The 26357-nt window shown below is 44.9% G+C and overlaps 1 protein-coding gene across 1 annotated transcript in view; it reads right to left on the bottom strand.

Moving 5' to 3' along the window:
• LOC311137460 (A-kinase anchor protein 13-like) overlaps positions 1-26357 on the bottom strand; it is a 168246-nt gene that overhangs the window by 44049 nt on the left and 97840 nt on the right. The window contains exons 5-8 of the mRNA XM_084171978.1: positions 24752-24938; positions 21775-21970; positions 18833-21014; positions 16606-16685 (exon numbers count right to left, since the gene is read on the bottom strand). Of these exons, the coding sequence (XP_084028104.1) occupies positions 16606-16685; positions 18833-21014; positions 21775-21970; positions 24752-24938 (2645 nt within the window). The remainder of the gene's footprint in view (positions 1-16605; positions 16686-18832; positions 21015-21774; positions 21971-24751; positions 24939-26357) is intronic.

The following is a 26357-nucleotide window of genomic DNA, read 5'->3' on the forward strand; positions in this document are numbered from 1 at the left end:
GATCTGACTTGCCAGGCCCACATCTGGCCTATCCCATGGGCCCAGGTCTGCTACAGGCAGCAGGCTCTCTGTCTGGAACAGCCTGGGCTGAGCTGAGACTGCTGCTCACCACACATGCTGCTGGGAATTTGGACTGGGAGTCAGAGAGGAATTCTGCCCACATGTAAACATGAGGCCTGATTGACATTCAGCTGACAGCTGCTAGCAGTCTGAGGTGCTGGGTCAAGCAGGAGTTAAGGATGATCAGTGTTCACTGTTCAGGTGGCAGTAAGAGCAGAATGGAAGAGGAAGAACATAAACAAACCCTCAGATTCATACAGAGAGTGATGACAAATTTAACAGAGATAGACTATTACTTTTTCTAGTAGATGCCCTTATTAAAACCCAAATACATTAGTTGAAGATTTCAAGAGTTACAATATAATGACTACAATAATTACACTTTATTGAGAGAGGAGATTCATACCGCTCAGCCTCAGTCCCCCATCATACATCATCAGCCCCAAACATCACACCCACTTGCAGACCACTCATCATGTGACTCCAGGTCGCCAACTACAGAGCCAATCCTCCCACGCCATGTTCATGTACTGTACGTCTGTTTGTAATAAGTGTATGTGTGTGCATGGCTGTGTGCTTTTACTATCCTTGTGGGGACCAGAAGTCCTCACAAGGATAGTAAAACACTGGGACACATTTCATCGGTCCCCACAAGAAAAAAGGCTATTTTAGGCTTAGGGGTTAGGTTTAGGGTTAGGGTTAGAATTAGTGTTAGGGAAAATAGGATTTTGAATGGGAATTAATTGTTTGGTCCACACAAGGATAGTAAAACAAAACGTGTGTGTGTGTTTACATGAGCGTATATGCGAATGCACTCGTGCATGCAAGTGTGACTGCATGTGTGTGTATCTGCTTATGTTTATATGTGTTTATCCAGGACATTCTCCACTCACACACATAGGGGTTGCTGATTACAGGGCCTTATTGTTCCGCCCCTGATCAGCTGCTGCTGCTCAGACCCAGGCCAGGGGGACAATACGGACACGTGACCTGGAGATACTATCCTCTCAGACCACACAATGGCTTTATCACACGACACGACCCACGGTAAGATAGACGACCCATGACCCCATCTCAACATGCTTTTATCAATTACAGACAACCCACGTCAGGACCTCATCAAGGTTTATCTCACATAGACAACCCACATGGGGAACTCATCAAGGTTCATCTCACATTGACAACCCACGGATGCATCTCAACATGCTTCTACAGTATCACACCAGACGACCCACATTCGGACATAAGCATGGTTTATCACGAAAACAGAGGACACATTAGGACCTTTCTATCCCTTTATCACCTGTAGATGACCCTATGGAGACCTTACCAGGATCCTATCACATAAGGCAACCCCACTTTGACCAGACCAGCCCCACTATGCAACACCCTTTATCCAACCAGACTCTAAGACTTAAAGGTCCTGACTGAATCAATGACTATGGTCCCATCAGCCCCAGTTGAGTTTGTGACAGCCCCCTGGGCCCCTGACTGTGTGCCCAGTCCTCATCAAACACAGGACTCTGACACCGGACACAGTTCATTGACAAACTGCTGGACACATAGCTGGGTTCCATTCTGATGCCATGTTGTGTAGTAATAAATTGTGATGTTAATGGTTCTAGCAGACTCTGGGTTGGTAGGACACACAACCTGATCTACAGTCAGTCAAATCCTATGTGACATCTTGGCTAAATCTCCTTCTGAAGACCTTGACTCTGACTCTCTGAACTCAACCACACAGAGCCACAGTAATCAAGAAATATGCAATACATAACACACAAACCTCACAGAGGTAGGTCTGTATTACTATACAGTACATTCTAAAAAAGGGCAGACTTGTAAAAAATGATCAGCTATCTGGACTTCCAGTGAAGAGTTCACTGTCTATTTGGTTTCCACCACTAAGGAGAGAAAAGTCAAGAAGGTCAGGATCTTTTTGTTAAAGAGGAAATACATCAGTCATTCAGTAATCTGTCTGGACTAAACAGTCCTTAAGGGCCAGAGACTGAAACAGACAGTACAAATGGAACTATTAAGAAACACTGAACAAAGGAACCATTGGCTACTATGATTTATGGTCCAACAATTAAGTTATGAAGCCATTCCACTGCTTTCTTTCGCAACACAAACAAGTGCACTGACGTTCATTACTAATGACAACTTACTTGATGACAGAACCGATTGAGTCAGGTAAAAGTCAATTATATTTAAAAGCATGAAACTCAATAAAGTCTATATGTATTTTTGTTATGTGTACGAGAGAGAGAGAGAGAGAGAGAGAGAGAGAGAGAGAGAGAGAGAGAGAGAAGGGAGAAGGGAGAGTGGGAGAGAGAACAAAGTCTGTGTACATTGCTCTTCTCTGTAGTGGGAATGTCAAAACGTGGATTTCCTCATGCTTGTGATTAAATGTCTTTCCCCAACTAGTGGGATGTGGGGGAGGGGGTTTCTATACCAGGGGCTCTGCACAGTCAAAGTAGCTAGTGGACAATGCACAAGGCCTAATTGATGGGCCTGCCTACAGCCCAGTCCATCACTGAGCAGCCTCTGTGTGCCCTGCAACGCTGGGCGGAGGGGGAACACTGCACTCTTATCCTCCAGAAGCCCAGGGTCCAGGCCCCACAGCAGACACACACACAAGACACACATATGCAACATACAATATAGAACATGTGAGACATTGACACAGTTCTTATTGTATACAATGCATGCAGGTACAGACACATTTCCATTCTTATACAACAATGGAAAATAGTTAATTTTTGTTATATTCTATACAAAAATTGCATGCATTTACACAGTATTTCAGGCCATAACCCAGTCTCCTGTGCTGTCTGAAGAAAGTACATGATCAGCTAAAAATTGATAAAGGTGGGTGGAGAAGGAGGCTCAATGTTCAGAAGTGTCCCTGATGGAATATAAACCAAATATAGTGTATGGCAGACAGAGAGACTTGCCATTTCCACAGTGACAGCCAATGGCTGGCATGACACAGAGGCACAGCAAGGGAGAGGAATGTCCTAGGAGAGAACTACATTAAAGTGCTTTGTTACAGTACTTACAGAAACAACAGGACAGAAACAACAACACCACCAAGCTTAGTTTAGGCCCATACGATCAATACATGCCCTTGGAATAGATTTATAAATTGTTTTTATTGAACTTTTATTTATTCAGGGTAACCCATTGACACCAGGGTCTCATTTACAATGGTGCCCTGAGGGCAACAATACAACAAATACAAATTGATCAATAAAAATAAACTGCAAATTCCAGAATCAACACTACAGCTTCAAACACCACAAATACAATTGTTTACAGTTGCAATTCTCATTAAATTAATTCAACATTAAAGTCCTAAACTGCCCTAGAGGCACCAGAGTCAAGATGAGTTTTGTAGGCTATTCCAAAAATTTACCTAGATCGGTATTCACTAATGGAACATCGAGAGTTAACCATCCCTGTGAATGGGTTTGGTGTCTCAAATATTTTTATTTGAACAGTGAAGTGAGGTAGGTCGGAAGCTTGTCTAGTAGAGCTTTGTAAACAAAAAGGGAGTAATGAAGTGATCTACGGGACTTTAGTGAGGACCAGACAACCTTTTGATACAGGATGCAGTGATGAGTATTAAAACTGTCACCTGTGATAAAGCGAAGGGCGCTATGGTAGACGGCATCCAATGGTTTGAAGGCGTTTTTCTAAATCAGAGGCATAGTTAACAGAGTCGGGGGAATAAATTATTTCAAACAAGATTTCTCCCAGGAGTGGGACTAGCAAGGAGTAGCAAGGAGCTTTACCGCTGGCACGAGTTCACCACACCACACCAAAGGACTTCACAGGACAGATTCTCACAGTCTGAGAGAGTACCAAAGCTAAGGAAGAAGATATCTGATCTGACCACCACCACCACTTTTAGGGGAAGTCGTAAGCCAGATGCAATAAATAAGGTATAGGGGCCATCTTGTCTCTTCCTTTTGAAATCAAACACACACTTAATATACAGTCCTTCAGACAGTAGTTATATCCCTTGACTAGTCCACATTTTGTTGTGTTAAATTGTTTTTTTCCCCCTCACCCATCTACACACAATACCCCATAATGACTAAGTGAAAACATGTTTTTAGACATTACATTTTTTTTATTGAAAATTAAATACAGAAGTATGTAAATTAGATAAGTATTCACTCCCCTGGGTCAATAAATGTTAGAATCACATTTGGCAGCGATTACAGCAGTGAGTCTTTCTGGATAAGTCTCTAAGAGCATTGTGCACACCTGGATTGTATAATATCTCAACATTATTCCCAAAAAAGTTATTAAAGCTCTGTCAAGTTGGTTGTTGATCATTGCTAGATACCCATTTTCAAGTCTTGCCATAGATTTTCAAGTCAAAACTGTAACTAGGCCACTTAGGAATATTCAATGTCATCTTGGTAAGCAACTCCAGTGTATATTTGGCCATGTGTTTTAGGTTATTCTCCTGCTGAAAGTTGAATTTGTCTCCCAGTGTCTGTTGGAAAGCAGACTGAGCCAGGTTTTCCTCTAGGATTTTGCCTGTGCTTAGCTCTATTCCGTTTATTTTTATCCTAAAAAACTCCCTAGTCCTTGCCGATGACAAGCATACCCATAACATGATGCAGCCACCACCATGCTTGGAGTGGTACTCAGTGATGTGTTCTGTTGGATTTTCCCCCAAATAAACACTTTGTATTCAGGACATAAAGTTCCTTTCTTTGACACATTTTTTGCAATTTTACTTTAGTGCCTTATTGCAAACAGGAATCATGTTTTGGAATAATTGTATTCTGTACTGCCTTCCTTCTTCTCACTCAGTCATTACGGTTAGTATTGTGGAGTAACTACAATGTTGTTGATCCATCTTCAGTTTTCTCCTATCACAGCCATTAAACTCTGTAACTGCTTTAAAGTCACCATTGGCCTCATGGTGAAATCCCTGAGCAGTTTCCTTCCTCTTTGGCAACTAAGTTAGGAAGGACACCTGTATCTTTGTAGTGACTGGGGGTATTGACACACCATCCAAAGTGTAATTAATAACTTCACCATGCTCAAAGGGACATTCAATGTCTGTTTCTTGTGTATTTTTTTTACTCATCTACCAATAAGTGCCCTTCTTTGCGTGGCATTGGAAAACCTCCCTGGTCTTTGTGGTTGAATCTGTGTTTGAAATTCACTGCTTGACTGAGGGACCTTACAGATAATTGTATGTGTGGGGTACAGAGATGAAGTAACGTTAGTCATTCAAAATTAGGAAAAAGTAACACAATAACAGTGTACTTACTTGGGCCTCTCTTCCCCTCTGTATTAAAGCCATCCACATTTTCATTTGACATTTTAGTGATATAGCAGACGCTCTTATCCAGAGCGACGTATAATTAGTGCATTCATCGTAGGATAGCTAGGTGAAACAACCACATATCACAGCTGTAGTAAGTACATTTTCCCTCAATAAAGTAGTTATCAGCAAAGTCAGTGCTAGTAGGAAAATATACATTTTGGTATTTATTTAAGATACTCTTTGAAAAGGTAGGGTTTCAGACATTTTCGGAAGATGGGCAGGGACTCCGCTGTCCTGACATTTGGGGGAAGCTGGTTCCACCATTGTGGTGCCTGGACAGAGAAGACTGGGCTGAGCGGGAGCTGCCCTCCCTTAGGGGTGGGATGGCCAAGAGACCAGATCTGGCAGAACGGAGTGCTCGGGTAGGTGTGTAGGGTTTGAGCATAGCCTGAAGGTAGGGAGGGGCAGTTCCCCTAGCTGCTCCGTAGGCAAGCACCATGATCTTGTAGTGGATGCGAGCAGTGGAGTGGGCGGAGGAGCGGGGTGACATGGGAGAACATAGGAAGGTTGAACACCAGGTGGGCATAAGTTGCAGGGGTTTTATGGCACAAGAAGGAAGCCCAGCCAACAGAGAGCTGCAGTAGTCTAGACGGGAGATGACAAGTGCCTGGATTAGGACCTGCACCGCTTCCTGTGTGAGGAAAGGTCGTACTCTACAGATGTTGCAGAGCAAGAAACCTGCAGGAGCATGAACCTGCACTGCCTCGATGTTTGCAGAGAACGACAGGGTGTTGTCCAGAATCATGCCAAGGTTCGTTGCACTCTGGCAGAGGGACACCATGGAGTTGACAACCGTGATGGAGAGGTCTTAGAGCGTGTAGGCCTTCCCCGGGAGGAAGAGCAGCTCCGTCTTGTCGAGGTTAAGCTTGAGGTGGTGGGCCGACATCCAAGCGGAGCGACCTACCAGGTGTCAAATCTAGTCATTGTCCAATGCTAGTCTGGCCTGTTCTGTGACTTCCAAAGATCATGGCGAGCAGAGGGGAGAGGTCCCAGGTCTCAGGCCCAAAGATAGAGTCTGACGCCTGGCCACAGAGATGCAGCCTGACCCCTTTTCACACCTCTAATCGACAGGCCACTCTACTCTGTCCAAATGCTTCAACAGGCTCTGCTGATTTGGGCTGGCCTCTCTCAGATACAGATACAGTGCCCTTCCTTACCACTACATATACTGTATATTCACCAGCCCAGAGCCCACAAGACACATTCCACTGGTATTATACCACTGTTCCCAGTCCCACCCAGCTACAGTAGGGAGACATGCTTGAAGTGATGATAATGATTGAGAGATGCTATGCATATCACTCAACTCCTTCATCCTCCACTGAAAAGGTTGCCATACCCTTGAGCAATAATTGTGTTTCACAGAAAATTCTGGTTTGCCTGTTTTATAAGGTTGTATCTGTGAATGCCTATGGAAAAACACGATCGAAGCTGTATTCTTTTTGAATCTGTTGAATTAAAAGGGGACAGGTTTTGACAAGTCTATGAGATATTTGAGACATAATCTATCCCGACACACACAGACAACAGAATATGCATCACTTGCAGAATCCTAGCATTGTATTCAGTGACTCACACTTTGCACACAGACAAAGAGTCAACCAAAATAAACAAGGAGAAAGAGTGATAGAGAGAAAGAGAAAGGGGGAGAGAGAGACAGAGCCGGAGAGGAGAGTGAGGAGAGAGAAAGGAAGAGAAAGAGAGAGAATGAGAGAGAAAGAGAGAAAGAATGAAAGAGAGAGAAAGAGGGAAAGAGAATGGATATTCCTGGGATCTGGCCTGCAGGCCTCCATTCTCCATCCAAAAACAAACTCCACCCTGAGCGCACACTCCTAGAGGCTGTCAGTGTACCCGTCTACCAACGGCTCACACACACTCCACACCTCCTGAGCACACACAGAGGAACAGCTAACAATTAGACACAACCGGACAAATACGCACTCAGTGACTAAATTATTTTTCTGTGACATGAAATGTGACAGTCTTCTTTGCAGCGTAGATACGAAATCTAATTTGTTACCACACGGATACAGCAGAGAAGAAAAGCTATAACACAAAACACACATTTATAAAAACTAGATACAAAATATTTCCATGATCATAGGAGTAGAGCTCTCTCATGTGGAAACTAAAAAGATTCTCCGTCCATTCATACCTTTATCAAAACGACATCCACTGTTCTCTCCCCCTTTCCACGCAGACTATACCTCCGCTTGTGTCGCTCGTACATCTTTCCAGGCAGTGAAAAGGAGTGGTTATTAACAGAAAGGCGCTAGATTCCAACATGAAGCCCAGGCTTGTGGAGTCCTTCGTAAAGTTTGGGGAAAATGAGCAACTCTTCCCACATCTGCTCACAGAACCAGCCCCTCAGTCTGACCCTCCCTCCCACCCTCCCTCCCTCCCTCCCTCCCACACACTCCTCCCTCCTCTCAAATTCACTGTTACTCACTGAGCCTCTCCCTCATTCCCTCTCCTCGCTTTTACTGATACTGCTTTTTGGCTGTTTTCCTCTATTCATCTACTTCCATTTTCTGTTCATTTCCCGTCCTCTTATCCTCTCTTCTATCTCAATCAATTTCCTCTTCCTGTGTTGTGCTGTGATGCTGAGCGGCAGGGAGAGAGCGTGTCTCTTTGGTGACCAGTTGAACAGTGTAGTGCTGTGATGCTGAGTGGCAGGGAGAGAGCGTGTCTCTTTGGTGACCAGTTGAACAGTGTTGTGCTGTGATGCTGAGTGGCAGGGAGAGAGCGTGTCTCTTTGGTGACCAGTTGAACAGTGTAGTGCTGTGATGCTGAGTGGCAGGGAGAGAGCGTGTCTCTTTGGTGACCAGTTGAACAGTGTTGTGCTGTGATGCTGAGTGGCAGGGAGAGAGCGTGTCTCTTTGGTGACCAGTTGAACAGTGTAGTGCTGTGATGCTGAGTGGCAGGGAGAGAGCGTGTCTCTTTGGTGACCAGTTGAACAGTGTTGTGCTGTGATGCTGAGTGGCAGGGAGAGAGCGTGTCTCTTTGGTGACCAGTTGAACAGTGTAGTGCTGCGATGCTGAGTGGCAGGGAGAGAGCGTGTGTATTTGGTGACCAGTTGAACAGTGTAATGCTGTGATGCTGAGTGGCAGGGAGAGAGCGTGTCTCTTTGGTGACCAGTTGAACAGTGTAGTGCTGCGATGCTGAGTGGCAGGGAGAGAGCGTGTGTATTTGGTGACCAGTTGAACAGTGTAATGCTGTGATGCTGAGTGGCAGGGAGAGAGCGTGTGTATTTGGTGACCAGTTGAACAGTGTAGTGCTGCGATGCTGAGTGGCAGGGAGAGAGCGTGTGTATTTGGTGACCAGTTGAACAGTGTAATGCTGTGATGCTGAGTGGCAGGGAGAGAGCGTGTGTATTTGGTGACCAGTTGAACAGTGTAGTGCTGTGATGCTGAGTGGCAGGGAGAGAGCGTGTGTATTTGGTGACCAGTTGAACAGTGTAATGCTGTGATGCTGAGTGGCAGGGAGAGAGCGTGTGTATTTGGTGACCAGTTGAACAGTGTAGTGCTGTGATGCTGAGTGGCAGGGAGAGAGCGTGTGTATTTGGTGACCAGTTGAACAGTGTAATGCTGTGATGCTGAGTGGCAGGGAGAGAGCGTGTGTATTTGGTGACCAGTTGAACAGTGTAGTGCTGTGATGCTGAGTGGCAGGGAGAGAGCGTGTCTCTTTGGTGACCAGTTGAACAGTGTAATGCTGTGATGCTGAGTGGCAGGGAGAGAGCGTGTGTATTTGGTGACCAGTTGAACAGTGTAGTGCTGTGATGCTGAGTGGCAGGGAGAGAGCGTGTCTCTTTGGTGACCAGTTGAACAGTGTAATGCTGTGATGCTGAGTGGCAGGGAGAGAGCGTGTGTATTTGGTGACCAGTTGAACAGTGTAATGCTGTGATGCTGAGTGGCAGGGAGAGAGCGTGTGTATTTGGTGACCAGTTGAACAGTGTAATGCTGTGATGCTGAGTGGCAGGGAGAGAGCGTGTGTATTTGGTGACCAGTTGAACAGTGTAATGCTGTGATGCTGAGTGGCAGGGAGAGGGCACGTGTCTTTGAAAACAGTCTAAGGCAGCCAGCCATGAGAGAAGCCTCTGGGATGCCAGCCCTGAATACTGCCATCCTGACTCCAGGAGAGGGATGCTCTCCTACACACTGCAATTCCTCCGCCGTAAGGAGGGAAGATAAGCCTTTTCCTAGGGGAAACTATCAAATTAAAGTTTATTAGTCACCTACACAGTTGAGCAAATGTTATAGCAGGTGCAGCAAAATTCTTATGTTACTAGCTCCTAACAATGCAGTAAAATGTCAAACAAGTACAAAAATAATCAACTACTGTTGCTTGTCCCATAGGCTTCTATTAAATAACACTACAGTTAAAAAGTAGAATAATTGTTTTAATTAAAAACATACATCTTTACATGTAAGGAATTTAACTAGAAACAGTGAATGCATGGTAAACATCCCAAGCTAATCAGTAAGCTCAAAATTCAAATCTCAATGTGTGTAAAATGACCTCAACCCCCAGGAACAGAAGCAGAGGAGAATGCAGAACTGCCCTCTGTGTGAAAGACTGGAAAAAAGCAGGAAAAAACTCCACATCTGCAGACAGTCATCAATGGAACAGACAAACAGCTGGAAGCATGGCAACCATTACAAACTGTCCACATGACGAGAGAGAGCGAGAGAGACTTGAGACGGCTGGGGCTCCTTCAGTTCTAACTAACACATCTGGGCAGCTGAGTGGAACGCAACACAACCCCTGGAAACAAGAGCAACTTGCCCCTTATCCTACTACTCCCCAAGGTACACTACACATAACATTATGAGAGGAAAATAACAGAACAGACCCAAATACATTATGTGCTCATCTTTTCTAGTCAGGTCATTCTCATTGGTTAAAACCTATCACTATGGAGAAAGGGGAAAACTTGATCAACATGTGGTTTAGCTTCCCTTTTGACTTCCCACTGCGTAACTGGCAAGAAATGTCCAAACAATTCACCTTGTTACATCATTATTACAATTGCTAAGATAGTTCTATCAACAGGCAGGTCTGGCTTAGCAGCCATTCTGAATAGTAAGTCACACACGAGGGCAAAGAAAGACAGGACAAAGCCATACAAGCAGATATAAACATAGCCTGAAAACAGCACAGAACACTCTCAAGTACACACACACACACACACACACACACAAATCACCCTCATAGCCAAAGCTTCCTGTTTCTATTGTGACTAATCTGCATGCCCTGCCCCCACCCCACCTTTCTAACAGTAAACACTTCCATATTCCCTCCTGCCTCTCGTGCTGCGCTAACAAAGAACTGCCTTCTATTTTAATACTCTACCACCACTGTGCATACCACAACAAACTCTCAACACGCCTACTGTAAATAAAAGCCTATTCAAAACATTTAAGAACACAGAATTCACTTAGAAGTCTCTGAACAAAATGTCAATAAGCGTATCATTTCCCATGCTTCCTGCTCAGTTAGCATAGTGGTGTGGGTGCAGCACATGAACTACTCCCCTGAGAGATGGATAAATTATCATAAAAGGCAGTGGGTCAGGGTGGGTTGAGAGAGGTGGTAGAAGGGGAGGGAGGGGAGGGGGAGCACTGTGAAGGGGCCTTTGTAAAGCCCTGATGCATATAAACACAGAGGGCCTGAGACTGGGTCTCTGCTAAATACATGGCACCTATGGAGCTCTGGGCTTAGGACCTAGGCTAGTATGCTACACCCGCAATAACATCTGCTAAACACGTGTATGTGACCAATAACATTTGATTTGATTTGACCATAACCCTATATGACCTAGGCTGGTATAGAACCATAACCCTATAGGACCTAGGCTGGTATAGAACCATAACCCTATAGGACCTAGGCTGGTATAGAACCATACCACTATAGGACCTAGGCTGGTATAGAACCATACCACTATAGGACCTAGGCTGGTATAGAACCATAACCCTATAGGACCTAGGCTGGTATAGAACCATAACCCTATAGGACCTAGGCTGGTATAGAACCATAACCCTATAGGACCTAGGCTGGTATAGAACCATACCACTATAGGACCTAGGCTGGTATAGAACCATAACCCTATAGGACCTAGGCTGGTATAGAACCCTAACCCTATAGGACCTAGGCTGGTGTAGGACCATAACCCTATAGGACCTAGGCTGGTATAGAACCCTAACCCTATAGGACCTAGGCTGGTATAGAACCCTAACCCTAAAGGACCTAGGCTGGTATAGAACCCTTAACCCTATAGGACCTAGGCTGGTGTAGGACCATAACCCTATAGGACCTAGGCTGGTATAGAACCCTAACCCTATAGGACCTAGGCTGGTGTAGGACCATAACCCTATAGGACCTAGACTGGTGTAGGACCATAACCCTATAGGACCTAGACTGGTGTAGGACCATAACCCTATAGGACCTAGACTGGTGTAGGACCATAACCCTATAGGACCTAGGCTGGTGTAGGACCTACCTACAGTAGGTGTTACAGAGAAAGGGGCTGGAGAGAAAAACTAACTGCATGGTTGTGTTTCCTCATACATAAGAGAACACTTTGAAGAACCCTTTTTGGTTCGAGATAGAACCATTTTGGTTCCAGGTAGAACCCTTTTGGGTTCCATGTAAAACCCTTTCCACAGAGGGTTCTACATGGTACCCAAAAGGGTTCTACCTGGAACCAAAAAGGGTTCTACCTGGAACTAAAAAGGGTTATCTTATGGGGACAGCCAAAGAACCCTTTTGGAACCCTTTTTTCTAGGTGTGTATCCTGCTGTACAACTACAGAGGAACTACGGAGGAAGGGGAAGAGAAACCGGAGGGAGGGAGGGAAAAGAAGAGGGACATGTGTAAAGACTTAGTGAAATGACTGATATTCCCCTTCTCACACACACACTCAGACAGCATGACTCACCATGGTCAGACTCAGTGAGCTATGAACAGGCTCAGTGTGTGTTTGTCCAGCTCCACTGATCAATCTCACTGAAGACTTCACCAGCTACCCCTTCCCCCTACCCAATCGTCCCCAAAATCAAACAATATGGTGGAAATCCTCTTTCCTGTTATGAATGGAGCACTAAGCAGCCTCAGGACCTACTAAGTCCTACAGCGTCCAGACAGCCCTTTCCACTGCAGTAAGGATGAGTGCCAGATTTATAACAGCCTTATCATGCTCACTTTGGTAACCTGTGAAAACTCAAAAATCATTACCCTTCCTAATCACAATTCCTGACTAGACTGCAGGCTTTCAAGCACGCCTCTAAAATATTACTGAACCAAAGCTTCTGGTGTAGAAGAAAAATACTTTGTATAATCTGTTTATTTTTCTCGTTAAACCGTATGAATTGCAGCGGAGAGCAGCCCAAGCACACATCTGGAGGTAGTTATACTACAACACAACACAAGGGGGTGCCTGAGGACACACAGCCAGGGCTGGCAGGAACAGCAGCACCATCTGCTCTGTCTTTCAGGACTTCTCTCCAGGCTGCTCTCTGCAAATCTTCCTCCACAGTACTCAGAGTTCTGTTTTTCGAAGGGCATTACCTCCTTCACACTAAAAGCTGTGATGCATGTCAAAACAAAGCATTCCACAAACGTAACATCTTACTTTATATCATCAATGTAACATCAATGTCCTCTGTAGCTCAATTGGTAGAGCATGGCGCTTGTAACGCCAGGGTAGTGAGTTCGATCCCCGGGACCACCCATACGTAAAAATGTATGCACACATGACTGTAAGTCGCTTTGGATAAAAGCGTCTGCTAAATGACATATTATTATTATATCAATAGTGAATCTGTAAGTGCTCTATATTCTATTTTGTATGATCCATGTATTGTTGAAAACTTTGGTCATCAACATTTTCAAACAAATGTAGATCTCTGGTGCAGTCTGTCAACCAACATGCAGCTCCAGTTGATGTTAGACTTCCCTCTGTTGGTGACAAGCATCAAGTTATTATTCCAGGCAGCTCCTCCAATCTGTCCTGTCACAGGTTGTCTCTCTGACAGGTTGTCTCTCTGACACGTTGTCATAATCATTGAGGCGGAAACCAAAGATGGTAAACAAATAAGATAGTTTACTCAGGCTGTTTACCATTGGAAAAAAAAGGTCAAGGTTCCTGTTAAACTCAACTCCACGATTTACAATGGAGTTGAGCGGCGACTAGTGTTGCCGGAATGGAGCTCCGACGTCAAAATACTAAGTTACTAAGGTAACATATTGAATTGTTTTCAGATGTGGAATTATTTTAAGATGGTCTAGGTCCATTTAGCTATTTGAGTTAGAATTTGAGGATTGCATATTTTTTTTACATTATTTGATTAAACATTGAATTTGGCCTTTCTGCTATTAGCCCATAGAAACACATTGAATAACAGATTCATACATGGAAAAACAGAGTCTAAAAAATATCTAAATGAATTTTGTTTTGAAGTATATGACTGAGAGACATAAGAAAGATCAGGAAACAATTAGTTATTTTTTGGGACACATATTTAACCCCTTTTTAGTAGCTAAACGATTTCCATATACACGGAGTGTACCAAACATTATGAACACCTGCTCTTTCCATGACAGACTGACCAGGTGAATCCAGGTGAAAGCTATGATCCCGTATTGATGTCAGTTGTTTAATCCACTTCAAATCAGTGTAGATGAAGGGGAGGAGACAGGTTAAAGAAGGATCTTTAAGCCTTGAGACAATTGAGACATGGATTGTGCATGTGTGCCATTCATAGGGTGAATGGGCAAGGCAAAATATTTAAGTGCATTTGAACGGGGTATGGTAGTATGTGCCAGGCGCACCTGTCAAAAACTGCAACGCTGCTGGGTTTTTCACGCTCAACAGTTTCCCATGTGTATCAAGAATGGTCCACCACAAAGGATATCCAGCTAACTTAACACAACTGTGGGAAGCATTGGAGTCAACATGGGCCAGCATCCCTGTGGAACACTTGCGACACCTTGTAGAGTCCATGCCCCAACGAATTAAGGCTGTTCTGAGGGCAAAAGGCGAGGGGGGAGGGGTGTAACTCAATATTAGGAAGATGTTCTTAATGTTTTGTACACTCAGTGTGTACTTCCACTCGTTTTTTAAACTGGTATTGGGCTACCTTCAGACGAGTCTAGTGATGCTTTTAGGCATCATATAGCAAAACAACTGACATGTACATGTTCGTGAGAGACTCACCTTTCCATAGAGGGGTCATAATAGTCTGAGAAGGCCGATTTTAGGGATTTGTTTCATGGTCTGAAAAACACAGCTGTAGCTTTTTTCTTTATGATGCTAATTAGATTTCCGCAGGGGCTCGGAAATTGACTTTAGAGGGTTTTAAAACAGTTAGAGTATAATGGCTGTGATAGGGAAAAAATTAGGATGGATCAACAACATTGTAGTTACTCCTCAATACTAACCTAATTGACAGAGTGAAAAGGAGGAAGCCTGTACAGAATACAAATATTCCAAATGCATCTTGTTTGTAACTAGGCACTAAAGTAACACTGCATGTGTCAAAATGTGACAAAGCAATTCACTTTTTTTCCTGAATACAAAGTGTTATGTTTGGGGCAAATCCAATACAACACATTACTGAGTACAACTCTCCATATTGTCAAGCATAGTGGTGGCTGTATCATGTTATGGGTATGCTTGCAATCGTTAAGGACTGGGGAGGATAAAAAAGAAACGGAATGGAGCTAAGCACAGGCAAATCCTAGAGGAAAACCTGGTAACCTAAAACTCAAGGCCAAATCTACACTGGAGTTGCTTACCAAGAAGACAGTGAATGTTCCTGAGTGGCCGAGTTACAGTTTTGATTTAAAGATAAGTACAGAACATATTATAGCTGAACAATACTCAAATACCTCATGAGGAAAGACAATTATCATAGTTGCCGGCAGAGATTAAGCGAAACAACATCGATGATGAGCACACTGAGATTGTGGTGTAATTGTTTGTGTGATTGCAACAGTGGTGCCACACACCATGTGCTTGTGGCTGAAGCATATGACATGGCTGAAGCATATGACATGAACTAAGCATACAGTTTTAGATCATCCCAGTCACATAGGCTCTGTGGCCTATGCTGACACAAACACCACAAGACAATCCCAAATGAAGGCTGCCCACATCTGCACGGTCAGTCCCTCACCATAACATAATTAAGCAATAAGGCCCGAGGGGTTGTGGTATATATGGCCAATATACCATGGCTAAGGGCTGTTCTTAAGCACGACGTAACGCAGAGTGCCTGGATACTGACCCTTAGCCATGGTACAGTATATTGGCAATATACCACAAACCCCAGAGGTGCCTTATTGCTATTATAAACTGGTTACCAACAAAAATAAATGTATACGGTCTGATATACCATGGCTGTCAATCAATCAGCATTCAGGACTCGAACCACCAAGTTTATAATACCTACTATACAATAGAAGGTCAGAACCAGGTGGTCAGAAACCGAGAATGACAAGGGTATGAAACAATATGGCTTCCCATAGGAAGAGATATGTTTCTAGAGCTGTGATGGAGGGCAGTGCCCTGGCCCTGCTGATGTGGATGTATCGTGCTGGTAATAAGACACTTCCTCTCCCTCCCTTCACACTTCTGCTGCTGCTGTCAGAGAGGGACTATGTTATTTCTGCCTCCCTCTCTGCGGCGTGTTTCTCACCCCTCATATCACTCCTCTCAGGGGAGAGAAGATACAGTGAGGTCATCTTTATTTTCTCCTCGTTAAACAGGGTAGGGCAGGGCAGGTTAGATCACACTCAGGCCAGGGCATGGGTAAGCACACACACACAGTGAACTGCATGGCCAGAGCTTTCCCATATCTGCCAACACGACTTTTAGAAGACAGAGTTCAGCTTGTCAGGCCGAAAAGTGCGTCATGTTTGTACGGACATCCCCAAAAGTGAAGGCAAACAACATGAAAAATGTTTTATTTAGTGGGGTCAGGTGGGACTGCTTGGCATGGAACAGCGATAAGATAATCACTTCCCAGAAACAAATGATCTCCCAGTCATGAAAAATGTTACATTAATCAGACTACATGTGACTTCCCTCTGATTTGTGGGGACTGGAGTCAGAGTAAGTTTTTACTTATGTTCCAAATTATTAAATAACCTGGGACTGTAAATTCATAAACACATGAACATAAACTCACCAGTGTAGAGTCTGTCGTGTCTGAGAGGGATTCCTTCTTCCCCTTCTCTTCTCCCTGGGATGGACAGACTGTGTCTTTGTCTGGGGAGAGATACAGTAAGAGACATAGGTATGACACAGGTATGATGACACAGGAAGAGGAATATGAAGCTATGATCTTATGACCTTGAGGACAAACTAACACTGAATCCTCTCAGTAAATTAAAGTGCCTTGACAACCATTTGGATAGCAACAACAAACCAGCTGTCATGCAGGAAGAGAGGAGGTAGGTGGGGGGAAACGCAGTCATTTCTATTAGGGAACAATGATGTTGCTGAGCATCAGTCAACACTGCACTGATATTTATACCACATCAGTGTAGATGTAGAGGAACTCCTTCATATTCCCATCCAGACGGGAAAGGGCCAGGGCGTAGCCATGTGCTTACAGACCGCCAAGATTTGGCCCGGGGCTCTGAGTGGAAGACCACCGTTCAGGCTACATCTATTTTCAGAGCCTACTGTAAGGTCTGGTGAGATCATTGTATTCTTGCTTGGATACACAGACTGGCATACATAAATAAACAGCCAGCTCCATTCACATTCACATAGCGCTCTAGATGACTGATATGAAGCCTTTGACCTTTTCAGACTGACTCAGGGACCAGAGGCCAGAGTCTCATGTTATGTTTCTCCTGAAAATCAAGCTTCTCTAATTCACATACTGAAGCTGACAATATTGTGGACACACAGACTTAGCTAAGTTACATTTCGTTCTAGTTTCTGTTTGGGGACTTGTTTGAGGTAAATGTTCTGTAGTTCAACCTCACCAGAATGTCATGACAAATGACAGCCTCTCTTTAGCAGCAGTTGACACATAGCTGAACTAATGGTCACATGCTCAGAGTCATACGACAGTGTGCTATGCCTCAGAGCAGGCGGTGCACTTCAACAGCATTTTAGGGATGCACACTGGGCCTGAATTTAGCAGCTGGGCTAGGCTCAGATACTGTATACAGTAGAGCAGGGGTCTCCAACAAGCAGATCACCAGCTAACAGTAGCTCGCAGCCATCCTCAAGTTTCACGTTTTTAATTAGTCGTATGTATGGGAAACGCATGGTATACATCGTCCAACGAAATGCTTACTTGCAGGTTCCTTCTCGACAATGCAACAACAATAAGAAATAATAAAAGATAATAATATGAACTATGAGTAGCTTGCCAAGCAATTCTGAAAGTACTTGCATTTTTTTCATGTGTTCAATCGCAAACTGTCAAAAACATAAAGCTCCCAGCTACTATCCAATCAAAGCCACATTTACATTATCCCACTCCTGGTTCCCACTATTGGCTTAAAAAGCCAAACGTAACACATTATCTGCCAATTAATTTCCAGCAATATAGCTCGTCTGTCTGTTTGGTGTGCGCATTTGTCTATCACTCTGTATGTAGCCAGTTAACGATGCTAATGATAACCGTCTTGTGTGTAGACAGAAAGACATTCCCCAAAAACCTTCTCAATTAAATGTTAAAGTAGGCTTCCCTGACAGAACGATATGATTATTTGTGACAGTGCTGCAGCAGTAGGCCTAAAAGCAGAAACATTCCTAGACCGACACACTCTCTTGCTTAATGCACAATTAAAGGGGAACTACACTAAAAAATCTAATTTGTTTGGTTTTTTCCCTAGACCTCAAAAATGGTCTTCTGATGCATTGACATTGACTCAGAACATACATTTTCATTGTTTCTCTATGAATAATTGTAATATTGAGTAAAAAAATTCAAACCAGGAAAAATTCTACAAAGAAAACAGAATTACGGAAAATACAAAATATAGTTTTATGGGGCCCCTTATAGTTGTTTATTAACCATTATTTTACCAGGTATATTGACAGAAAACACATCTCTTGTACACAAAGGACCCGGGGGAGATTAGAAGAATGTGCCTATTTGAAAGCTATAAAAAACAATGATGCTAGAAAAGGTTGGAGACCCCTGCAATAGAGGGATGTAAATGAAATGTGAGCTTCAGCTTAGCCTCAAATCTGTTTGAATTTCAGCTAGTGCTGATAGTCATCTTCTTTGAAATATTTCAACTGTATACTAAAAGCTTTTTTCCTCTTCTTCTTGAGCAATAAATTAATAGCTATACAAGCAAAACAAAGACAAAAACCTAAAAATCAGGATATAAAAGGGTCATAACTAGCTACAAACTAGCCATATGTATATTATTATGTGGCCTTACCTTTCACAGGCTTGTCAAGCTGTTTTAAAGCTTCAGAACGCTCCTCTTTAGTATCCAGTGTTCTCTCACACACTCCATCCAGGCTTTCCAGTGTGTCTGAAGACTGTAGGCCAAAGGACACACCAATGACTCCTTCCACAGAGGAGCTGTACTGCTCGTCACCCAGGCCTGTTCCACTGTCTAGCTCCAAGGGGGAAGTCAGCTCTGGACTCAGGGATGTACCACTGTCTGGGTGTGTAAGGGTGGTCAGGGTCGAGTCACTGGGTGTATGAGTATGTTCAGGTGTGGCTGGTGTGGCTGGTGGGGCCGGGCTCTGTGGGATGACCTCCTGATGTGTCAGCTCTGAGGATCTCTCTGGGGAGATAGAGGAGGAGGAGGATATGACCTCAGCACTCTGTCTGTCCACAGCCCTTTCATCATGTAACAACGTGTGTGAGTGGGAGTCTGCACACTCTCTGCTGGCTTCTACACTTTCTTCCTGGGTCAGACTCAGGCCTGGTAATCTGGCCTCCACTCCATTCTCACTCCCATGTGTGGTATTGGACAGATGACTGTTCTCCTCTCCCTGTCTAACATGAGGCTCATCCGCTCCCTTTGAGGGGTTCTTGACCATCACATCCTCCTCTAACGGACCTGCTGAGACAGTCGGACCCCTGTCTGAGGTGCTAAGGTTCTCAGTGGCCTCAGACACCATGACCCCTGATCTTGGTGCAGTGTCTTTGGGTCCGGTCTGATGCTCACTCTGGCTCTCAGCGGCAGCTTCCTGTACCTGGCCTACCTCCAGCATGGAGTTGGAGTTGCATTGTTCTAGGTTTGCTACAGCAGTTGCTACTGCTACAGCCACCACTGCTACTGCTGTGGCTGCTATTTCCTCTCTACACGCCAGAGAGTCTGCCTCTTCTAACGATGCCCACTGTACACACACCTTCTTCCCAGGGGCCTCCTGTCCTGTGACTGTCCCCTCCTTAGACAGTTTGTCTGTGGAGCAGCCGACCGACTGGATGAGTTCCCCCTCATCACGAGAGGATGTGTGGCCCGTGACATCACAGTGTTTTTGCCCCATGGTATCTCCACTCTCTCCATCCTCAGCTGTTCTGCTGGCTGAGTCAGTGGACTGCTGTTCCTCACATTCCTGCCCAGCCTCGTGGCCCTGGCTGTGGGCGCCGTCCTGGTCCTGCCTTGGCTGTGGTGGGGGTGCCACTACCTCAAATGTGTCCTTAACTTGCTGATCCAGGACCTGCTGCTCACTGGGTTTGTGTGCTGTAACGTTACCTGGTCCGTGTGAATGGCTGCTCTCACTCTCTCCATCCGCCATAATGGGGCTCTGCTTCATGCTGTTTGTGTCAGTCTCTCCACTTCTGCTGCTGGTTGTCTCAGTGCTACCGTTGGTCTGTTGGCTGGGGTTTCCTGCCTCTGTCTTTCTCTCGTCTGTACCGCCCTGATCACCGCCTCTCTCAGTCTCAGACCCCCGGGTCTGGTTGCTGTTATCGGCCCACTCGGGCTCCACAGAATAACTTGTCACTGCTGTAGTGGTTTCCTGTCTTTGTTCGGGGTCCTGTGACTCTACAGCCTGTGCCTCATGGCGGCTCACAGCTCCCGTCATTGTCTGAAGAATACATTCAGAGGTGGCCTCAGCATACTCCACCTCAACCTCACCGCTATGTCCGTCGTGCTGTCCATTCTCCACAGGAGCCCCAGACTCCATCTCCTGGATGTTCTCAGGCTCGCCCTGCCTTTCCATAGTCCTCTGAGCCCTCGTGTCCCCACAGCTACTGCCTGTAGTCCTCAGGGGCCGATGCTTAGCTTCCGTGTGTTCCGGGTGTTCCTGAGACTGTGCGTGGCCCATGGCTGGTGAAGCCTTCGTCGGAGCAGCAACAGCCTTATCGCACGTCTCAGTCTCTGCTCTTCTCTTCTCTCTCTCTTCCTGGTTCCTTTTACAGCGCCCTGCCTTGCTGCCCTGCGTGGCAGTGATTACGCCTGTCCTCTCTCTATCAGCTTCCTCCTGCTGGTCTCCACAGGATGGTGCGCTGAAAGCTGGAGTCTCGCCCTCCCTCCACTGCTGGGCATGGCTGTGAGGGGGCTGTGACTCTGTGGCTGAGTGTGCTGATGTGTTGCTGATGCCACTGGATCCTGCTGTAGTGTTCAGCTCGTATGGTGACTGCTGCTGGAGCACATGATCTTCCTACAGTACAAATAGAAACACAGTGTGAATAACTGTCCCACAAATGACACAAATAATAAATTACACACTATTTATTATACACACACACACATATTAACTTCCTGTAAAGATAAGACGTACACAAATCTTTCAGAGCAAACAAACTGATAGCATACAGGTAACTCACAATAGGCCATGTTTTCTCTTTTCGCAGATGTTAATTAGCTAGCTAGTGCACACAAGATTTGGTTGAAGGATCTGAGAGTACATACTGTACTGTATGAGTGTCACGCTCGTTGATGAACGGGACGGACCAAGGCGCAGCGTGATATGCGTACATGTTTATTTTTCAGAATAAACAGAATGACAAAACAACAAACGAAACGTGAAGTCCAAGGTACACAAAACAAACATACCTAACACGGAACAAGATCCCACAACCCACTAGTGCCAATAGGCTGCCTAAGTATGGTCCCCAATCAGAGACAACGAGCGACAGCTGCCTCTGATTGGGAACCACACCGGCCAACATAGAAATAGACATACTAGAATATCACCATAGAAATATACAACATAGAATATACACACCCTGACTCAACAAACAAACGTCCCCTGAGTCAGGGCGTGACAATGAGCCCTTTGCTCCATTAGTAGATGTAAGGAATAAGTCAAGTAAGTCATGATTTAAAGCAACAAAATGCGAGAGTTAAAAGCAGACAGAGTTAAAACAGGAACAGAGTTAAAACAGGAACAGAGTTGAAAGCAGAGTTCTATAGCTCACCTTCTTGTCTCTGTGGCGCTGTATGAGTTTCTGTAGCTCCTCCACCTCTCCCTTTAGGCTGGGCGGAGGTTTCCCTAGCAACGTGTCCACCGTCAGGGTGTATGTGTTCAGTTTGGGGTGGTGCTGCAGCACTCGGCCTCCTGGGTAACACTGCCTCTCTTCCGTCTTTATCTGGGTCTCCGACGAGGTCTCAACCCTGCCCAACACAATCACATCACATAGCACTGATTCAGCATTCAGCACCACTACCTACGCCCATAATATATCACCTAGTGTAAATGACAGGTTCATTCCCAGGGTAGGAAGGCACTGGATACATGGTGTACTACCAAACTTTTCATCAAATCGACCGCCAACCTCCAAACTGGTTCAGCTTCATTGTATTGCTACTTCTACTCCGTCAGATATCTGGTATTTAATTAATTGTTCTATGGTATCAGTGGAATTGAAAAAGAAAACACTACCCCTCCCTTTCTAATCTACTTCATGTGAAAACACTTCTACTGAGTAACAAACATGGCTGAGCTAAAATTAAGTTCTAGACTAAATGTGTCTTGTAATGGGTAAACCCAGGCAAGGACGAAGGGTCTACAGTAGTGTATTGTCCTGTTGAGCTGGCTCTGGGTCTGTTTCTGCCTGGGTAGTCAACTTTTCTACACTCTCTCAATGAGTGGAACTGACCCCAACTGACTCAGGGGTGATGATGTCACTGCTGGTACACTCTCGTGTGAGACACAACAAAACAATCTGATCGAAACAAGGCTTTGTAAACAAAAGGCATGAGGGAGTATTTAAGTAGATGGATGGGATGAGTAAGATCCTCCCCCTCTAGCCCCAGCCCCATGAAGCCCCTGGAACAAGAGTGCAGACCTGGGTTCAAATACTATTAGAAATCATTTAAAATACGTAATATGTGCTTGATTGAGCTTGCCTGGCTTAATGGACCATTGGAACAGTCCCAAAACAGCAAACCCCGGCCATATGGTACTCCATGCAGGTTAGAGCGAACACTAAAAGATTTCAAATATTATTTGAAGCCAGGTCTGCAGTAGTGATGAGATCTGGGGCTGTTCTCACCTGCCTCATGGTGCTCAGTGCCAACGCAGGGCAATAAAGGGCTGAATGGGTGTCCATGGCAACCCCCTGACATCACTCAGTGGGGACTGAAAGGCAAGACGCAGGGCGGGGGAAGAACAGAACAGAGGCACTTTGTGGGGCCTGAGTTGGAAACCTGAATGCACCCAGGAGGTAGCCTCAACTCTCTCCACATCCAGGGGAGATCTCTTAACAACACACAGAACTGCACTATAAATGTTAGAGCTTTTACTACTTTATTACTAGATTACTAGTATACAACTTAACCAATTTATTCCCACAGTCAGCAAGTGGAATTTGCACACGTATGCTGTCTCCAGTGAGTTGGGATTCAGTCATGACACCTAACTGTTCTCCTGTGCCAAATAACAGCAGGCCCTCTGCTTCTCCCTGACCTGAACTAATCCTGTCTCAGAGCATTTAACACCAGCACCCAGGTGACTCAATCTCTCTACTCCCAGCTTAACTCAGGACTATTTCAAAAACATAACAGCCTCCCCAAACAATATCAGACAGATGAAAACGGCTTGGTGTCCAGGTAAGGAGAAAATGCTGGTCTGGTATGGAGAATAGCTACAGTTCTCTTCTGTAACACACACACTAACTCTCTGAGGAGCTCCCACCAGGCCCTTCTCTTTCCTATGGTTATAAGGTTTCACTGCCTCCACCAAACCAGGTCACCAGGGGACAGCCTGTGTGACGCAGACAGACCGAGAGTCACCATTGCTGTGGCCTGAGAGTGTCCCTGGGCCCACTCTCTACTGTTCTTGGTCAGCACAGGATAGCATATCTTTGTCTGGGACTAGGCGACATCTCAACCTCCATGTTATAGAGAAAGCTGGTGATCTCAGGTGCTCTGTAATGAGGTCACTCATATGTGCCCAGCTGGAGAACAGATCACCACAGTGCCAGTGGAGGTTGTGGTTACTGTCTACCAATAGGACAGAACTACCTCCGCTAGATAAACTCTGATAAAGCTCTGACAGTTTGTATACAAGGACCCTAGAACCTCTATTTCCCGCCACTTGTACATTCATTTTTTTGTGGTAACACTGTCATCTCTGTTTGAGGGATGTAGCCTACACGTGGGGATGCTGAGTTAACATTGGTCTAGTTTAGAAAACAAAATGGTGCCTGGTGTTATTGTACAGCTCAGATGGTTCACAGGGCACATGGAACCAGTCCCATACAGCTATCAAAGCCGGTGAGAACGCTGTGTAGTCTACGAGCTGTCATCTAGCACGTACACATATCCTCCTAATTATAGGTACATTTTGTGATTTTGTCCCACGAAAAAAGAGCCATACTAGTCTGACGTGATGTACTTTAACAAATTGCATATAAATAAAGTTGGATTCTGTTGTGATTTCTGTGCTGACATCAACTGTTTACAGCAGCAGTCCGGAGTTTGTCCTTGGTCTGTCTGCTTATCTCTGTGTTCCCCCAACACTCCAAACACATTTCAACATCCCCAACAAGCCCCTCACTAACCATAGAGCTGTTCCCATTCCCATGGTTACATAAAGACCTCTCGTTGATTTGGATTCCAAATCCTAGTTTGCTAGCTAATGTCGAAGAATATATGGTATGTGTTTCAAAAAGAGGAAGAGTGCTGTGGAGAGTGCTGTGTGTTTCATTCACAGATAACACTCTGAAAACAGCAGAATATATTATTACACTGTGTTAGTTCAGTAAGTCCGGCTTTTCATCATACAGTACGTCCCAAGGTTAGTAGAAACGATTGGCTAGCCAGCATACTCCCATAGAAACATAATAATAATGTATCTGAAGGTTATTACTAGTGTAATAAAGGTTATTAAAAGGTTATTCATGTTTAGGTCCTGTGTGTAGTATACAGTATGTGATCCAGTTAAGTACTTACTCAGTGAAGAGCTGCTGTAGTTGGTCGTGGCCCCTCTTCTCTGCCACGCTGACTGGTGTAGAGCCCTGCTTGTTGGGCTGTCTGAGAGCCTCTCTGCCTCCTGGCTGCTGGAGCAGGAACAGGGCCACCCTCCGCAGACCGCGCCGAGCCGCAAAGTGCAAGAGGGTCTCGTGTGGACCGGGCTCAGCTGAACGGGACACACAGGGAGGGAGAGTTACACTGGGCTCAGCGACGGTCAACAGTTACAGCCTTCTAACTAGAATACAACACAAATGCAACGATGTCCTGCCAGCAAGCATCCATCAACACTCCAGCTTCTGCTTAATATCCAACGTGTTTTCTCCACTACTGTGTGACCAATCATCTCTTTTGCGGCACAGTATGTTCATATGTAAATCCCTCAGTGCGTTTGCAGGCGGACACGGTCGTCCCTCTCTCCACTCTCCCTAACCCCTCCCACCTTTGCTATCAGCCTTAACTGATAGCCCTGTCAGTCCCGCCCCCTAACCTGTGTGACACACCGTCCTTTCTTAGTCATATGTCTAATAACCCCGCCCCCTCCTACCCTCTCACTCCTACTGGTCAGGCTGCTGATCCTCTGCTTCAATACACACTGAGTCACCAGGAAGGCCTGACTAACTGTGTGTCTAACTAAAAACCACACAGCTACAGTCCAATTCAGTGTGAGTAAGTGGTTAAGGCTTATGGAGACTTTCTCCCCACTGATCACAATGATGTAGTACGAGATTATCTGTTAAGGTGTGTTTCAGGAGGCCCTGAGTGCAGCGGAGGGTCTTGTCGATCGGGCCCGGTGATCAACATTACCATCCCAGCAGTATGAGGACACACAGTGGGAGAATTCAGAGGCTGTGAAAGAGACTGCCACAAAATGGAGTCCTACTAGAACCGTAATCTGGTATTGAGGAGATAAGGATTAGGTCCTAGCAGGGCTGAGGGTTTAACACAGTTTACACCAGGTCTAACACCAGGGGCCTCATTTATCCATCATGTGTAGGCACAAATCTGTGCGTAAACCATGCGTAGGATCATTTGCACGCAAAGTGTGAGATTTATCAATCTAAACTTTTGGTTGAGAGTGTGCATACATTTATGCACAGCATTGACCATGCTTACACACACGTGCCAAGTGGTGGAATGAGTGAACTGCTTGTCAAGCATAGAATGGGGAAAATATATGTTGACATTTTCTTAATTATTATAGTGGGCCTAATAATTAAATCATTTTTCGATTTAATTGTATTTCCATTGTAAATTCATGCAACATACAGTGGGGAAAAAAAGTATTTAGTCAGCCACCAATTGTGCAAGTTCTCCCACTTAAAAAGATGAGAGAGGCCTGTAATTTTCATCATAGGTACACGTCAACTATGACAGACAAATTGAGAATTTTTTTCTCCAGAAAATCACATTGTAGGATTTTTTATGAATTTATTTGCAAATTATGGTGGAAAATAAGTATTTGGTCACCTACAAACAAGCAAGATTTCTGGCTCTCACAGACCTGTAACTTCTTCTTTAAGAGGCTCCTCTGTCCTCCACTTGTTACCTGTATTAATGGCACCTGTTTGAACTTGTTATCAGTATA

The sequence above is a fragment of the Coregonus lavaretus genome (assembly GCF_964263955.1).
Source record: "Coregonus lavaretus genome assembly, chromosome: 11".
NCBI lineage: Eukaryota > Metazoa > Chordata > Actinopteri > Salmoniformes > Salmonidae > Coregonus > Coregonus lavaretus.